The 16,093-nt window shown below is 37.0% G+C and overlaps 1 protein-coding gene and 1 long non-coding RNA gene across 3 annotated transcripts; both read right to left on the bottom strand.

Annotated features, from left to right (window-relative positions):
- Positions 1-288: 288 nt before the first annotated feature.
- On the bottom strand, positions 289-3,549 carry LOC119264096. Of its 2 annotated transcripts, none has more exons than XR_005130763.1 (5): positions 3,404-3,549; positions 2,562-2,651; positions 1,674-1,807; positions 1,459-1,551; positions 289-1,232 (listed from the first exon to the last, which is right to left on the bottom strand). It is a non-coding gene; the product is annotated as an uncharacterized LOC119264096 (long non-coding RNA). The 2 variants fall into 2 exon arrangements; XR_005130764.1 differs by having other exon boundaries at positions 1,674-1,767.
- A 2,733-nt stretch (positions 3,550-6,282) lies between these two features.
- bhlhe23 (basic helix-loop-helix family, member e23) lies at positions 6,283-7,999 on the bottom strand. The gene has a single exon (XM_017710885.2). It carries the CDS (start codon positions 7,580-7,582, stop codon positions 6,830-6,832), a length of 753 nt encoding a protein of 250 aa, XP_017566374.1. The 5' UTR covers positions 7,583-7,999; the 3' UTR covers positions 6,283-6,829.
- Positions 8,000-16,093: the final 8,094 nt, after the last annotated feature.

The following is a 16,093-nucleotide window of genomic DNA, read 5'->3' as shown; positions in this document are numbered from 1 at the left end:
GTTGAGTCAATGAAATTTTATCTGTGAACCAAATACACCTAAGTTGGTCCAACTACATATTTTGCATTGTGTCAGCTCCATTTCTTTAGTTCAGTTAATTATTAAGCACTATCAAAGTTGACCAAACTGCCAATTTTATGCTGCATCAAGTAAATGTAAAATATACTAAATGTAATTAAAGGAAACACTGAAAATTAAACATACTTTTTAACAAATGCATTTATTTGCAAAAATATTAAAAATATCAGATTTTTATAGTTAACAGTGATAAAACATCTACTAGGCATATTAAAGCTGCTTTAAAACTAACAAATTACTTTAATAGATATATTAAATGGTTCCTTTATAGCAGCATTATTGCACTTGTGTGTGTCCATTTCAGTGGTATAGGTAGCAAAACTTTACAAAAATAAGTAGTAATAAAACAAACTCTTACTTTAAATACACACATTTGTGACAAATGTTGCCACTAGTGCCAGAACAGCAGTCAAACATCTGTGACATTCATGCAGAAATTAGTACAATACCTTGTACTTTAGAGAACAAAAGTTTTAGAAGGTTACGCTAACAGAAAAACTGAACATAAAGTGTGTGTGATTTTCTAAAAGTGGAATGAATATTTAACATTGAAGCTAGCAAAGAAGGAAACAACGACAATGCTGTTTTAAAAAAAACTGCAGCATTTACGACAAAGACAAGAACTAAAACAGTCTTTTTTTTTTAAAAGTGGAACAAAGCCGAATCAAACCAAGTCATCTCAGCCATTTTAGATGGGTACTCTTAAATGAGTAGCAAACTGCTCCAAGCAGAGGTGAACATGGACAACATAAAATAAAAGCACCGCATTGTGTGTTGTAAGTCACAAAAAAAATTTAAAAATAAAAAAAATAACGCTTATGCGTGTAGTGATTACATGTGCACTAACTTGTTCTTTAGAGACTGCACTCTGGCTGTGCACTCGTTTCCAAGATGAAGGAACACTTTTTGGACCACTTCAAATGTGTATTTTAAGTCTTTTGGATATTCTATGTTTAGTGCATACAGAAGTCCAAAGAGCAGAATGAAGGCATTAGTGTAGTCAGGCCATAGTTATCCATTACTACCTCCTCTTCAAGCACAACTGCAACATTGACCACACTGGTCAGTGATCGCGATGGATCAGCACTCTCCTTCACCACTTCAAGAATTCCCATTTTCATGTTCTTTGTGTGGTCCTCCAATGCTTCAGCATCCTGTGGAAAACAAGAAACCTTGACTGACTGATATTTTCATATCATGCATCACTTGATTAAACTGTGTGTGTGTGTGTGTGTGTGTGTGTATATATATATATATATATATATATATATATATATATATATATATATATATATACATACACACACACACACACACACACACACACATACATATATATCAGTAACTTTTTTTTTTATATTAGTGAGAAAAACAAATTACAAGTAAGGTCTTTGAAATGGAAGGCCTCTCCCTCATGTACAGTGGAAAACCCCAGAGGACAGTATATCTTCTATGTGCCGTCAAGTTTGTGGTCTGTGTCAAAATAATAAATTAAAAAACGGAAACAGTGGAGAGGTGGTTAATAGTGGCAACTTAAGATGCTGACCAGAACAAATCTTGCCCACGAAGAAGTGTATTTTCTTTGAAATACTTACCATCAAAACATGATGTGTAAAGACCTTGGGTGCTCTCTTGGATTGGAAACGTCTTCTCGAGTACTTCAGGCTTACTCAAAAGATTCTTCAATGTCTTGAGAACAGGGACATAAACAAATGTCTGTTTCTTTGCCCTGTTAAAAACATATCCAACAGGTTCAATCACATCAAAATTGGATTTAAAGTAATTGCTCCTCTTGTAGTCAGTCGATAAAGGACCATTTTCAGAGGTTTTGCTCAAAAATGGATTTGAATTGTGAAGAGCATCTCCAATGTCTGAAACAACTGACTGATCAAAATTGCAATTGTGTCTTCGCAGAACTTCCTCAATTGCACGACATGTGTTTACATTTGATATTGATAGAATATCATTCACACTGTCAAGTATGTGTTGAACGGCACTTGAAAAGGGCTGCAACCTTGTGTTCAACTATTTGCACAGTATCAACAGCTTCAAAGTCTGAAATGCCCCTTTCAGCATGCATTTCTCCTGCATCACTTTGTACACTTTGTGTTGAAGTTGTAGCAATCTCATTGCCTGTATTACCTGCATTACCTGCAGTACAGATGTCTGCAGATGTCTGGAAATCATGTACTGTGTGGTGTGGGTGCTTTTTGGACTTGAAGGTGGCGTTACTGTTACTACTAAAAAGACAGTTTGAAAATGGACATTGAACTCTCTCATGGTTTTGAAGATGTCTTCCTAAATGGCGAAGAAATGCTGCCTGGGAGCAAACATTCTTGAATTCACATAATTCACAACAAAATGTGACATTCTCTTTAAATTTGTCTGATTTAGAATGTATTCTCCACAAGTGTGTCTTTAATGCTCCTGTCGTTTTGAACGTATTAACACAATCTGGATAAAGCAAGGAAAACAATCTCTACCTGTCTGCCAATGATGAAGTCTGTAGTGCTTGAACAGGATGTCTTGCTCTGCAGCGAATTTACAGTAACGCCACTGCATTGGATTTCGACCTTGTGAATGAAGACAAACAATAAAGAGGAAATAAATAATAAATTATTTTGTTAATAATGTCTGTATGCGGAATACAAAAGTTGTATGGCACACAGAAAAACATGGCTGAAAAAAATCTGAAAAATGCTTCCAATCTATAGCCCAAGTACTTATTTATACATAATTAAACAAATGTTTAATTTAAACACAGAACAAGCCAGCTAAGCCAACCTACCATTAGTCTGCATTCTAACAGTTTGCCCAAGTGGTGTTGAGTTCAAATCGAAGTGAACAGTTCACACAAATAAATTTAGTAACCCACACCACAGCTGGCTTGCTAGAACTAGTCCGGAGAGTAGCTAACAGAGGGGCTGGTTAGCTAGAACTAGTCCGGAGAGTAGCTAACAGAGGGGCTGGTTAGCTAGAACTAGTCCGGAGAGTAGCTAACAGAGGGGCTGGTTAGCTAGAACTAGTCCGGAGAGTAGCTAACAGAGGGGCTGGTTAGCTAGAACTAGTCCGGAGAGTAGCTAACAGAGGGGCTGGTTAGCTAGAACTAGTCCGGAGAGTAGCTAACAGAGGGGGCTGGTTAGCTAGAACTAGTCCGGAGAGTAGCTAACAGAGGGGCTGGTTAGCTAGAACTAGTCCGGAGAGTGCAACGTTAGTTAACTAGCTTTGATAGGAGTTGCGTTTGAAAGTATGTTTGAAGACCTCATTCAAAGTTTGAACTCAACAAACACCAATAAATTAGTTGTGTTAGGTTAATAAAACTCACATGAACGTCTCTCAAGGTACTTTGGAGTCTTCTGGGCTGGTTGTAAAATACTGGGTCTTCGTCTTCATTTTGGTCTAGAAAGCGCCAGAAATACGTCCCTCTTGTGCGCATGCGCAGTAGTTTCACTGTCGCTCACCCAACAGAGTTTTTTTCTTTGGACTTAACATGTTGACTGAAAACAGAAATGTTCATTCACTGAATATAAAATTCTATGTCGCATGGTAAAAATGCTGCAGATGATGGTACAACCTATTTTTTGTTTTTGGGGTAACTATTTTTATATTTCATGTTGTGCCTATGTTTATTTTTAAATACACAGGACAAATATTTTTTACAGTGTAAAGGCAGATAATAATTCTGGAAAGAACCAAAAAAACAACATTTGTTCTACTATTGCGTCACTGAAAAGCACTTTTTTGACACCTTTGTTTCTGATGGTCATTTCGATGTATGTACATGTAGCTTCATCTGCCTCTTGTGCCCCAGACTTTAAGGTGGAATTCTGCCATTTTTTCTACATTTCTGCATGATTAAACTGTTCAAATGGAAAGAACGTTGTTCAGAGCGGTTTGATGCGAAATGCATCATTCTAGAGAAGATTGCAGAGTAAAAACTGTTCACAGAGGCGGTGATAGGAACCAGACCTTCGAAGTGTTCAACGCCTCTAAAAGCTCAGAAAGTTACCAGGCGAAGTGAAGAACTCCCTGTCTGATGGAATTCACCACCTGGTCCCTGAGGCACTGCTAGTTTTGAGAGAAATTTTTGGCCAAAATGTCATTTTTTCATTCATTCATGACAGAGAGGTTCTTGCAGGCCACTGCCAGACAAAATAGTCTCCACACAGTATATTTAGTTTTATATTCACCACTAACTTACCACTACCATTCGTACAATAAGACCTTGCATGGGTGAAGACAGATGTAGGTTCACTGGTTGTTTTGGACAGTAAATAAAATGACAATAATGATAATAATAATGATAAAAATGATAATAATGATAATGGCAATGTTTGTAGACCTGGTGACCCCTGGTTCCCATCACCACTGCCGTAAAGAAATCTGGGTCTCTGAGTTTGTCTACAATGAATCACTTCATGTCAAACCACTCAGAATAAGTCTGTTCACATTTCATTTCCTTTAAAAATGAAAATAATCCGCAGCCAAACAAATTTCCTATTATGTTAGGAGTGCAATGCAATGAAATCTTTTGAGTGGTTGTAAAAAATGTCTGGACACTCTGGGCAAACACGAAGAATCTCATGTCAGCTCGTAAACCTGTAGGGTCACAGCAACTGCTGTGAAACAAATATAGATTTTAGGATTTAAGAAGTTTAATCAAATTGCAAAAATAAATAATAATAATAATAATAATAATAATAATAATCCTACAATTTTAAATGAAATGCAGCACAATAGCTGTTGCTGATTAAAGAGCACTGTTAATGAGCTCAGCTGGTGGACTGTAGCAGTGAGTGAATCCAACACTGTGAGAGAATTTAAGGCAGGAAAAGTAACTCAACAAAAAATAAACAAATAATTATTATTTTTGTAGTTCTTTTGGTTCAAGTAAACTAGAGTAGGGGCAGTTGGGTGCAGGCCTCAGCGGGCGTGTGTGTTTGTGTGTGTGTGTGTTTGTGTGTGTGTGTGTGTGTGTGTTTCGCTGCTCTGTCCAGCGCATCAGCAGTCTGGAGGAGACAGGCGCTGAAATCGCGTTAATAAGAGGAGCGGGTGTGTGTGTGTTTGTGTGTCCAGGCCGCTGGTCCTGCCTGCTCTCTCTCTCTCACACACACACACACGCACACACACACACATAGCAGACTCATTTAAGAGATTTGCATCATACCTGTTCAGAGTCACAACAAATCCGCCACCAACCCCTGAGAAAGACCCAATACCAGTGAAGGACGCATCCACCGAAAACGCTGAATTTTTGCTCATATCTAGCTGATAATATGAGCGAGTCTGTCTGCGCAGCGGCTTTATCTGGAGTAACTACGACTCCGCGTCGCTGTTTACTGTGCAACATGGTCTGGAGTTCAGTTTGTGTCCAGCAGGAAAACATACATTTGCTTCCTTTACTTCTGAGCCCTTTGGCAACGATTGTGTCTAAATATTTATGCGCAACAACTGGACACGCTATAGCCGCAAGTCAGTGATGGAGTGAAATTGTAAACATTGTTATCCTTGATAAAAAATCCGTGATCAAATCAGAAATGAGTGTAATTATTTTACTGGACAGGCCAGTTCCAACTGGACTACAGCGGTCCAGGCTGCCCTTCAGCTTCGCTTTTAGTACCACAAATACAAAGAACCCAAAATTCTGCGCGCAAACTCGACAACACGAGTGCGCGAAGAACAGAGCGACTCTTCAAAAGGGGAGAAATGAAAGGACGAGGCGTCACTGCTTATAGATAGTGTTTTAATTATAAAGACGTATAAACAATATATGAAACTCATGTAGCAACAAGACCAAACGCTTCGCCACTTCAGGCTTTTATCAAGTAGTTTTCTTCACAGTTGAACAATACAATCAAGTGAATTGTGCAAGAATGTGTCCAGAATCGTCTTCAGAGGCCAACGACGTGGAAATGTGTTACACAGCGTTTTGTCCACAGAGAGCACTGACAGGTGAGAGAGAGAGAGAGAGAGAGAGAGAGAGAGAGAGAGAGTTTAGAGACTTTAGAGCTTCTCCCACTCATGTCTGACTGCTGAGGGCGGAATATACACGAGGAATCAGGTCTGCGGGCCGTTTTTGTTCGTCGTCATTGCTGAATGTTGCATAGTTCACCAATAATACACACGAAATTTCTAGAAGGGGAGAAAATTCGGACTGAGGGTCGCACTGAGACCCTTTGCAAGCTGTGAGCGACCTTTTTTTTCCAGGGGGACCAAAAATGAACATGCACTCCAAGGCAATCCAGTAAATCACACACTGTTAACAATTTGAGCTTAATTCGAGGAGAGAGGAGAGAAAGCAGCGGGACTGGGGGGAGATTTAAAGCAGGGTGGGTTCAGGTATTACGGGCCATCAGGTCATGCGGGTTGGTGCGTTAAAATGGGACATACGTCACGGGCCTTTTCTTCTGTCTGATCAGGGCCTTTCATTTCTTGTCTGATCAGTTTCTCCCATTGAGGTTTACAGTAACGCAGGACCCGCTGAATTCAGAGGAAGAGCTTCGTTCTCTGATGACCCAGAAGACCTGAATCCGCTCTGCACTGTGGCTGTCAGTCCGCACAGACAGTATTTGTACATCATGTGGTAAATCTGGATGTCACATCGCAGTTAATCAAACACGCTGTAGGATTATGCGTTTTCTTTTCCCAACGAAATCTGACGTTCAAGCGCGCGGTGGTGGAGTATAGAGCGCGCGGCGGGCTCTCTCTACAAGTTCAGTTCCGCGCCCCCCGCCCCCGCTCGCGCGCGCAGTCAAGGCTTGTCCCCGCAGTGTTTGAAGAGGCTCGCGGGCGAGCCCGGGTACGCGCACTTCTCGGCGCAGCTGGCCAGCGCCGCGCCCGTGAACGGGTACACGGCGGCCTGTCCGAAGGGCGCGAGTGCAGGCGCCACGGGCGACGACGTGACCGCCTGGCCCTGGTTGAGGTAGGCCACGAGCCGGCGCATCTCCTCGAGCGCCTGCGCCTGCATCAGGATGTAGTTCTTGGCGAGCAGCAGCGTGGCGATCTTGGACAGTTTGCGCACGGACGGGCTGTGCGCGTAGGGGATGACGGCGCGCAGGCCGTCCAGCGCGTCGTTCAGGTCGTGCATGCGCCGCCGCTCGCGCGCGTTGATGCTCAGCCGCAGCGAGCGCTGCTCCTTGGGCTTCTTGGCGAGCGCGCCGCCCGCGCGCTTCTCGTCGCCGTCGTGTCCGCCGTGGCCGTCCAGGTGGCCGTCGCCGTGCACGTCGTGGAAAGCCGGGCTCCTCTTGCGCGCGTCCAGCTCGAAGCCGTCGTCGTCGTCGCTCGTGTGCTCGCCGCCGCTCTCGCCTGCTTTGGCCGCCCGCGAGGACAGGAAGTCGGCTGCGGCCGCGGCGGCGGCGGCGGGAGCGAGAGGGTAGCAGCGCGCGGGGCTTTCAGCACCACGGCCGGCGCCGAAAGCGAGCGCCGACTGGCCGTAGCGCTGCGTGAGGTCCAGCAGCGCGTCGCCGCTGATCGACTTCAGCAGGTTCTCCTCTCGGGCGTTCATCGCAACCAGAAGAGCGCGAGCTCAGAGTGGCGAAACAAACAAAAACAACAAAACAAACAGAGCAAACTTCCTCCCTCCTCCGCGATCCGAGGCTTTTCCCGAGGACTTTGCGCGCTCCTCTCTCTTCCTCTCCCTCGCCGAACTCCTCAGGAAGAAAAGAAGAAGAAGAAGAAAAAAAAAAAACAGCTCGAGCCTTCGCTGCTCGCCGCCGCCTCTTTCCGACGCAGACGCCCGTTTATAACGCACGCGCGCTCTGTTTCGGACGCCTCGTCCCTCTCCCGGACCGGCGCGCGCGCGTCTCCGTGCTGCCGTGGGTACGTATGTATGTGTGTGTGTGTGCGTGTGTGTAAATGTATGAGTGTGTGTGGGCTCCCCGCGCCGCGTCTCGCCCTCCGCCCTGGGCAGATTGTGACTCGCGCTTCCGCCCTGCGCGCGAGTTAGAAGCGCGAGGGGCCCCCGCGGGATTCTCCTGCCGTCCAATCAGGGCGAAGCTTTAATTAAGAGGATTATGAACGGGTTCGCTCTTAATTTCAACAGCAATAATCATAATTGCTGCACGCGACTAACTACGATTGTCACGTCATGAACTGAATAAAGTCATGCGTTTCAATAATAACAAGCAGACGGGCTCCTAGCGCAGACATTCAGAGTCATCACAACTGGAGCTGAAGTTTAAAAACATTACCAAGTATAATCTGTGATTTGGTCAAAAAAACGCGAGTTTAATGCATCTTGCAGTGTTGAATTAATACAGTGAACCCTGCTGGACACAGCTGAATACCATAAGGGTGAATTAAATGATATAAGAATGAAACCAGGCCTAAAAGAGTGAATTTAAAACGGTAAAAAGCAACACAGTAAGTGTGAACTCAACACGATAAAAACGAAAACAACAATGTAAGAGTGAATTTAATGCTATAAGAAACAAAGACTGAGAGAGTCAATAAAACACTGTCAGAATGAAATCAATGCTACATGTCCATACTACATGAATGAAACACTTAAAGAGTGAATCCAGCACTACAAGAAAAAAAAAACTTAAAGAGTGAATTCAGCACTCACTATAAGTAAAAACCAACATGTAAAGAGTGAATACAGCACTACAAGAAAAAAGCAACATTAAAGAGTGAATCCAGCACTATAAGAAAAAAAGAAAACTTAAAGAGTGAATTCAGCACTATGAGAAAAAAACAACACTTAAAGAGTGAATTCAGCACTATAAGAAAAACAAACACATAAAGAGTGAATTCAGCACTATAAGAAAAACAAACACATAAAGAGTGAATTCAGCACTATAAGAAAAAAACAACACTTAAAGAGTGAATTCAGAACTATAAGAAAAACAAACACATAAAGAGTGAATTCAGCACTATAAGAAAAAAACAACACTTAAAGAGTGAATTCAGAACTATAAGAAAAAACAACACTTAAAGAGTGAATTAAGAACTATAAGAAAAAAACAACACTTAAAGAGTGAATTCAGCACTATAAGAAAAAACAACACTTAAAGAGTGAATTCAGCACTATAAGAAAAAACAACACTTAAAGAGTGAATTCAGAACTATAAGAAAAAAACAACACTTAAAGAGTGAATTCAGCACTATAAGAAAAGAACAACACTTAAAGAGTGAATTCAGCACTATAAGAAAAAACAACACTTAAAGAGTGAATTCAGAACTATAAGAAAAAAACAACACTTAAAGAGTGAATTCAGCACTATAAGAAAAGAACAACACTTAAAGAGTGAATTCAGCACTATGAGAAAAAACCAACACATAAACAGTGAAGTCAGGACTATAAGTAAAAAACAACACATAAAGAGTGAATTCAGCCCTATAAGAAAAAAACAAAACATCAAGGATGAATGCAGCACTATAAAATAACATGTAAAGAGTGAATTCAGCACTATAAGAAAAAAACAACACTTAAAGAGTGAATTCAGAACAAAAAGAAAAAACCAACACATAAAGAGTGAATTCAGCACTATTAGCAAAAAGAACACTTAAAGAGTGAATTCAGCACTATAAGAAAAAAGACTTAAAGAGTGAATTCAGCACTATACGAAAAAAGCAACACTTAAAGCGCGAAATCAGTACTATAAGAAAAACAACACATAAAGAGTGAATTAAGCACTATAAGAAAAAAAACACTTAAAGAGTGAATTCAGCACTGTAAAATAAACAACACTTAAAGGGTGAATTCAGCAATATAAGAAAAAAACATTCACATAATGAGTGATTTCAGCACTATGAGAAAAAACAAAACTAAAAGAATGAATTCAGCAGTACAAAATAAAACAACACTTAAAGAGTGAATTCAGCACTATAAGAAAAAATAAACAAAACGAAAAGAGCGAATTTAGCACTGTAAAATAAAACAACACTTACAGAGTGAACTCAGCAATATAAATAAAAACCAAGAAGTGAATTCAGCACTCTAAAATAAAAAACACTTAAACAATGAATTCAGCACTATAAGAAAAAAACCAACACTTAAACAGTGAATTCAGCACTATAAAATAAAACAACACATAGTGAATTCAGCACTACAAATAGCAACACTTACAGAGTGAAGTCAGGACTATAAGAAAAAAACAACACATAAAGAGTGAATTCAGCACTATCAGAAAAAAAACAACACATCAAGAATGAATTCAGCACTATAAAATAACACGCAAAGAGTGAAATCAGCACTATAAGAAAAAACCAACACTTAAAGAGTGAATTAAGCACTATAAGAAAAAAAACAACACATAAAGAGTGAATTCAGCACTATAAGAAAAACAACACTTAAAGCGTGAATTCAGCACTATAAGAAAAAAACAACACATAAACAGTGAATTCAGCACTATGAGAAAAAACAAAACTAAAAGAATGAATTCAGCACTATAAAATAAAACAACTTAAAGAGTGAAGTCAGCACTATAAGTAAAAACCAACACTTAAAGAGTGAATTCAGCACTGTAAAATAAAACAACACTTAAAGAGTGAACTCAGCACTATAAGAAAAACAACACAGAAAGAGTGAATTCAGCACAATAAGAAAAAAACAACACATAAAGAGTGAATTCAGCACTATGAGAAAAACCAAAACTAAAAGAATGAATCCAATAAAGCAACATCATAAGAGTGAATTCAACACTAAATCAACTTCATAAGAGTGAATTCAACACTATAAATTGACATCATAAGAGTGAATTCAACACTATAAATCAACATCATAAGAATCAATTCAACACTACAAATCAACATCATAAGAGTGAATTCAACACTAAATCGACATCATAAGAGTGAATTCAACACTAAATCGACATCATAAGAGTGAATTCAACACTATAAATCGACATCATAAGAGTGAATTCAACACTAAATCGACATCACAAGAGTGAATTCAACACTATAAATCAACATCATAAGAGTGAATTCAACACTAAATCGACATCATATGAGTGAATTCAACACTATAAATCGACATCATATGAGTGAATTCAACCCTATAAATCAACATCATAAGAGTGAATTCAACACCATAAATCAACATCATAAGAATCAATTCAACACTATAAATCAACATCATGAGTAAATTCAACACTAAATCGACATCATAAGAGTGAATTCAACACTATAAATCGACATCACAAGAGTGAATTCAACCCTATAAATCAACATCATAAGAGTGAATTCAACACCATAAATCAACATCATAAGAATCAATTCAACACTATAAATCAACATCATGAGTGAATTCAACACTATAAATCGACATCATAAGAGTGAATTCAACACTATAAATCGACATCACAAGAGTGAATTCAACCCTATAAATCAACATCATAAGAGTGAATTCAACACCATAAATCAACATCATAAGAATCAATTCAACACTATAAATCAACATCATGAGTGAATTCAACACTATAAATCGACATCATAAGAGTGAATTCAACACTAAATCAACATCAAAAGAGTGAATTCAACACTATAAATCGACATCACAAGAGTGAATTCAACACTAAATCGACATCATAAGAGTGAATTCAACACTATAAATCGACATCACAAGAGTGAATTCAACACTATAAATCAACATCACAAGAGTGAATTCAACCCTATAAATTGACATCATAAGAGTGAATTCAACACTAAATCAACACCATAAGAGTGAATTCAGCACTATAAATCGACATCACAAGAGTGAATTCAACCCTATAAATCAACATCATAAGAGTGATTTTAACACTATAAATCGACATCACAAGAGTGAATTCAACTCCATAAATCAACATCATAAGAGTGAATTCAACACCATAAATCAACATCATGAGGCTCAATTCAAAACGATAATTCGACATCATAAGAGTGAATTCAACACTATAAATCAACATCATAAGAATCAATTCAATACTATATATCAACATCATATGAATCAATTCAACACTATAAATCAACATCATAAGAGTCAATTCAACACTATAATTCGACATCATAACAGTGAATTCAAGACTATAAATCCACATAATAAGAGTGAATTCAACATCATAAATCAACATCATAAGAGTCAATTCAACACTATAATTCGACATCATAACAGTGAATTCAAGACTATAAATCCACATAATAAGAGTGAATTCAACATCATATATCAACATCATGTGGGTCAGTTCAAAACTATAAATCAACATCATAAGAGTGAATTCAACACTAAATCGACATCATAAGAGTGAATTCAACATCATAAATCAAGTTCATATGGGTCAATTCAACACTATATGTCGACATCATAAGAATGAATTCAACACTATAAATCAACATCATAAGAATGAAGTCAACACTATAAATCAACATCATAAGAGTCAGTTCAACACTATAAATCAACATCATAAGAATCAATTCAACACTATAAATCGACATCATAAGAGTGAATTCAACACTATAAATCAACATCATAAGAGTCAATTCAACACTATAAATCAAAATCATAAGAGTCAGTTCAACACTATAAATCAACATCATAAGAATCAATTCAACACTATAAATCGACATCATAAGAGTGAATTCAACACTATAAATCAACATCATAAGAGTCAATTCAACACTGTAAATCGACATCATATGAGTGAATTCAACACTCTAAATCAACATCATAAGAGTGAATTCAACACCATAAATTAACATCATAAGAGTGAATTCAACACTCTAAATCAACATCATAAGAGTGAATTCAACACTCTAAATCAACATCATAAGAGTGAATTCAACACTCTAAATCAACATTATAACAGTGAATTCAACACTACAAGAAAATAAACTACATTTAATGAGTGAATTCTGCACTATAAGGAAAAAACAAAACTTAAAGAGTGAATTCAATGCTATAACAAAAAACCAACGCTTAACGAGTAAGTTGAGCACTGTAAGAAAACAGAACACTTAAACAGTGAATTCAGCACTATAAAATAAAACAAAACTTATAGCGTGAATTCAGCAACATAAAGTAAAACACACAAAGTAAAACCAACATTTAAAGACTGAATACAGTGCTGTGAGAAAAAAAAGCACTTAAACAGTGAATACAGCACTATAAGAAAAAACAACACTTAAAGAGTGATTTCAGCACTATCAGAAAAAATCAACACTTAAAGAGTGAATTCAGCACTATAAGAAAAAACAGCACTTAAAGTGTGAATTCAGCACTATAAAATAAAACAAAACTTATAGCGTGAATTCAGCAACATAAAGTAAAACACACAAAGTAAAACCAACATTTAAAGACTGAATACAGTGCTGTGAGAAAAAAAAGCACTTAAACAGTGAATACAGCACTATAAGAAAAAACAACACTTAAAGAGTGATTTCAGCACTATAAAATAAAACAAAACTTATAGCGTGAATTCAGCAACATAAAGTAAAACACACAAAGTAAAACCAACATTTAAAGACTGAATACAGTGCTGTGAGAAAAAAAAGCACTTAAACAGTGAATACAGCACTATAAGAAAAAACAACACTTAAAGAGTGAATTCAGCACTATCAGAAAAAATCAACACTTAAAGAGTGAATTCAGCACTATAAGAAAAAACAGCACTTAAAGTGTGAATTCAGCACTATAAAATAAAACAAAACTTATAGCGTGAATTCAGCAACATAAAGTAAAACACACAAAGTAAAACCAACATTTAAAGACTGAATACAGTGCTGTGAGAAAAAAAAGCACTTAAACAGTGAATACAGCACTATAAGAAAAAACAACACTTAAAGAGTGAATTCAGCACTATCAGAAAAAATCAACACTTAAAGAGTGAATTCAGCACTATAAGAAAAAACAGCACTTAAAGTGTGAATTCAGCACTATAAAATAAAACAAAACTTATAGCGTGAATTCAGCAACATAAAGTAAAACACACAAAGTAAAACCAACATTTAAAGACTGAATACAGTGCTGTGAGAAAAAAAAGCACTTAAACAGTGAATACAGCACTATAAGAAAAAACAACACTTAAAGAGTGAATTCAGCACTATCAGAAAAAATCAACACTTAAAGAGTGAATTCAGCACTATAAGAAAAAACAGCACTTAAACAGTGAATTCAGCACTATAAAATAAAACAAAACTTATAGCGTGAATTCAGCAACATAAAGTAAAACACACAAAGTAAAACCAACATTTAAAGACTGAATACAGTGCTGTGAGAAAAAAAAGCACTTAAACAGTGAATACAGCACTATAAGAAAAAACAACACTTAAAGAGTGAATTCAGCACTATCAGAAAAAATCAACACTTAAAGAGTGAATTCAGCACTATAAGAAAAAACAGCACTTAAACAGTGAATTCAGCACTATAAAATAAAACAAAACTTATAGCGTGAATTCAGCAACATAAAGTAAAACACACAAAGTAAAACCAACATTTAAAGACTGAATACAGTGCTGTGAGAAAAAAAAGCACTTAAACAGTGAATACAGCACTATAAGAAAAAACAACACTTAAAGAGTGATTTCAGCACTATAAGAAAAACCAACACTTAAAGAGTGAATTCAGCACTATCAGAAAAAATCAACACTTAAAGAGTCAATTCAGCACTATAAGAAAAAACAGCACTTAAAGTGTGAATTCAGCACTATAAGGAAAAACCAACACTTAAACAGTGAATTCAGCACTGTAAGAAAAACCAACACTTAAAGCGTGAATTCAGCACTATCAGAAAAAATCAACACTTAAAGAGTCAATTCAGCACTATAAGAAAAAACAGCACTTAAAGTGTGAATTCAGCACTATAAGGAAAAACCCACACTTAAAGAGTGAATTCAGCACTGTAAGAAAAACCAACACTTAAAGCGTGAATTCAGCACTATAAGAAAAACCAACACTTAAAAAGTGATTTCAACACTGAAAGAAAGAAGCCTATACTAAAATACTGAATTCAAAACAAAAAAAGTAATCAACACCATAAATCAATATTATAAGAGTGAATTCAGCACCATAAATTAACATCATAAGAGTGAATTAAACACCATAAATCAACATCATAAGTGTGAATTCAACACTATAATTCAACATCATAAGAGTGACTTCAACACTACAAGAAAAAAACCTACATTTACAGAGTGAATTCTGCACTATAAGGAAAAAACAAAACTTAAAGAGTGAATTCAATTCTATAACAAATAACCAATGCTTAAAGAGTGGGTTGAGCACTATAAGAAAAAACAAGATTTAACAGTGAATTCAGGACTATAAGAAAAAAACAACACTTAAAGAGTGAATTCAGCACTATTAGAAAAAAACACTTAGAGAGTAAATACAGCACTATTAGAAAAACCAACACTTAAAGAGTGAATTCATCACTGTAAGAAAAACCAACACTTAAAGCGTGAATTCAGCACTATAAGAAAAAAACAGCACTTAAAGCGTGAATTCAGCACTATAAGAAAAAACCAACACTTAAAGAGTGAATACTGCACTGTTACAAATAAACAGCACTTAAAGAGTGAATTCAGCACTATGAGAAAAAACCAACCCTTAAAAAGTGAATTCAACACTGTAAGAAAAAAGCTGATACTAAAATACTGAATTCAAAACTAAAAAAGTAATCAACACCATAAATCAACATCATAGGTGTGAATTCAACACCATAAATCAACATCATAAGAGTGAATTCAACACTATAAATCAATATTATAAGAGTGAATTCAGCACCATAACTCAACATCATAAGACTGAATTCAACACTCTAAATCAACATGATAAGACTGAATTCAAACACTCTAAATCAACATCACAAGAGTGAATTCAACACTATAAATCAACATCATAAGAGTGAATTCAACACTATAAATCAACATCATAAGAGTGAATTCAACACTATAAATCAACATCATAAGAGTGAATTCAATACCAGAAATTAACATCATAAGTGTGAATTCAACCCTATAAATTAACATCATAACAGTGAATTCAACACTATAAATTAACATCATAAGAGTGAATTCAACACTATAAATTGACATCATA

This window comes from Pygocentrus nattereri, chromosome 9 (genome assembly GCF_015220715.1).
Source record: "Pygocentrus nattereri isolate fPygNat1 chromosome 9, fPygNat1.pri, whole genome shotgun sequence".
Classification (NCBI taxonomy): Eukaryota; Metazoa; Chordata; class Actinopteri; order Characiformes; family Serrasalmidae; genus Pygocentrus; species Pygocentrus nattereri.
This window is presented reverse-complemented; position numbering and strand designations above follow the sequence as displayed.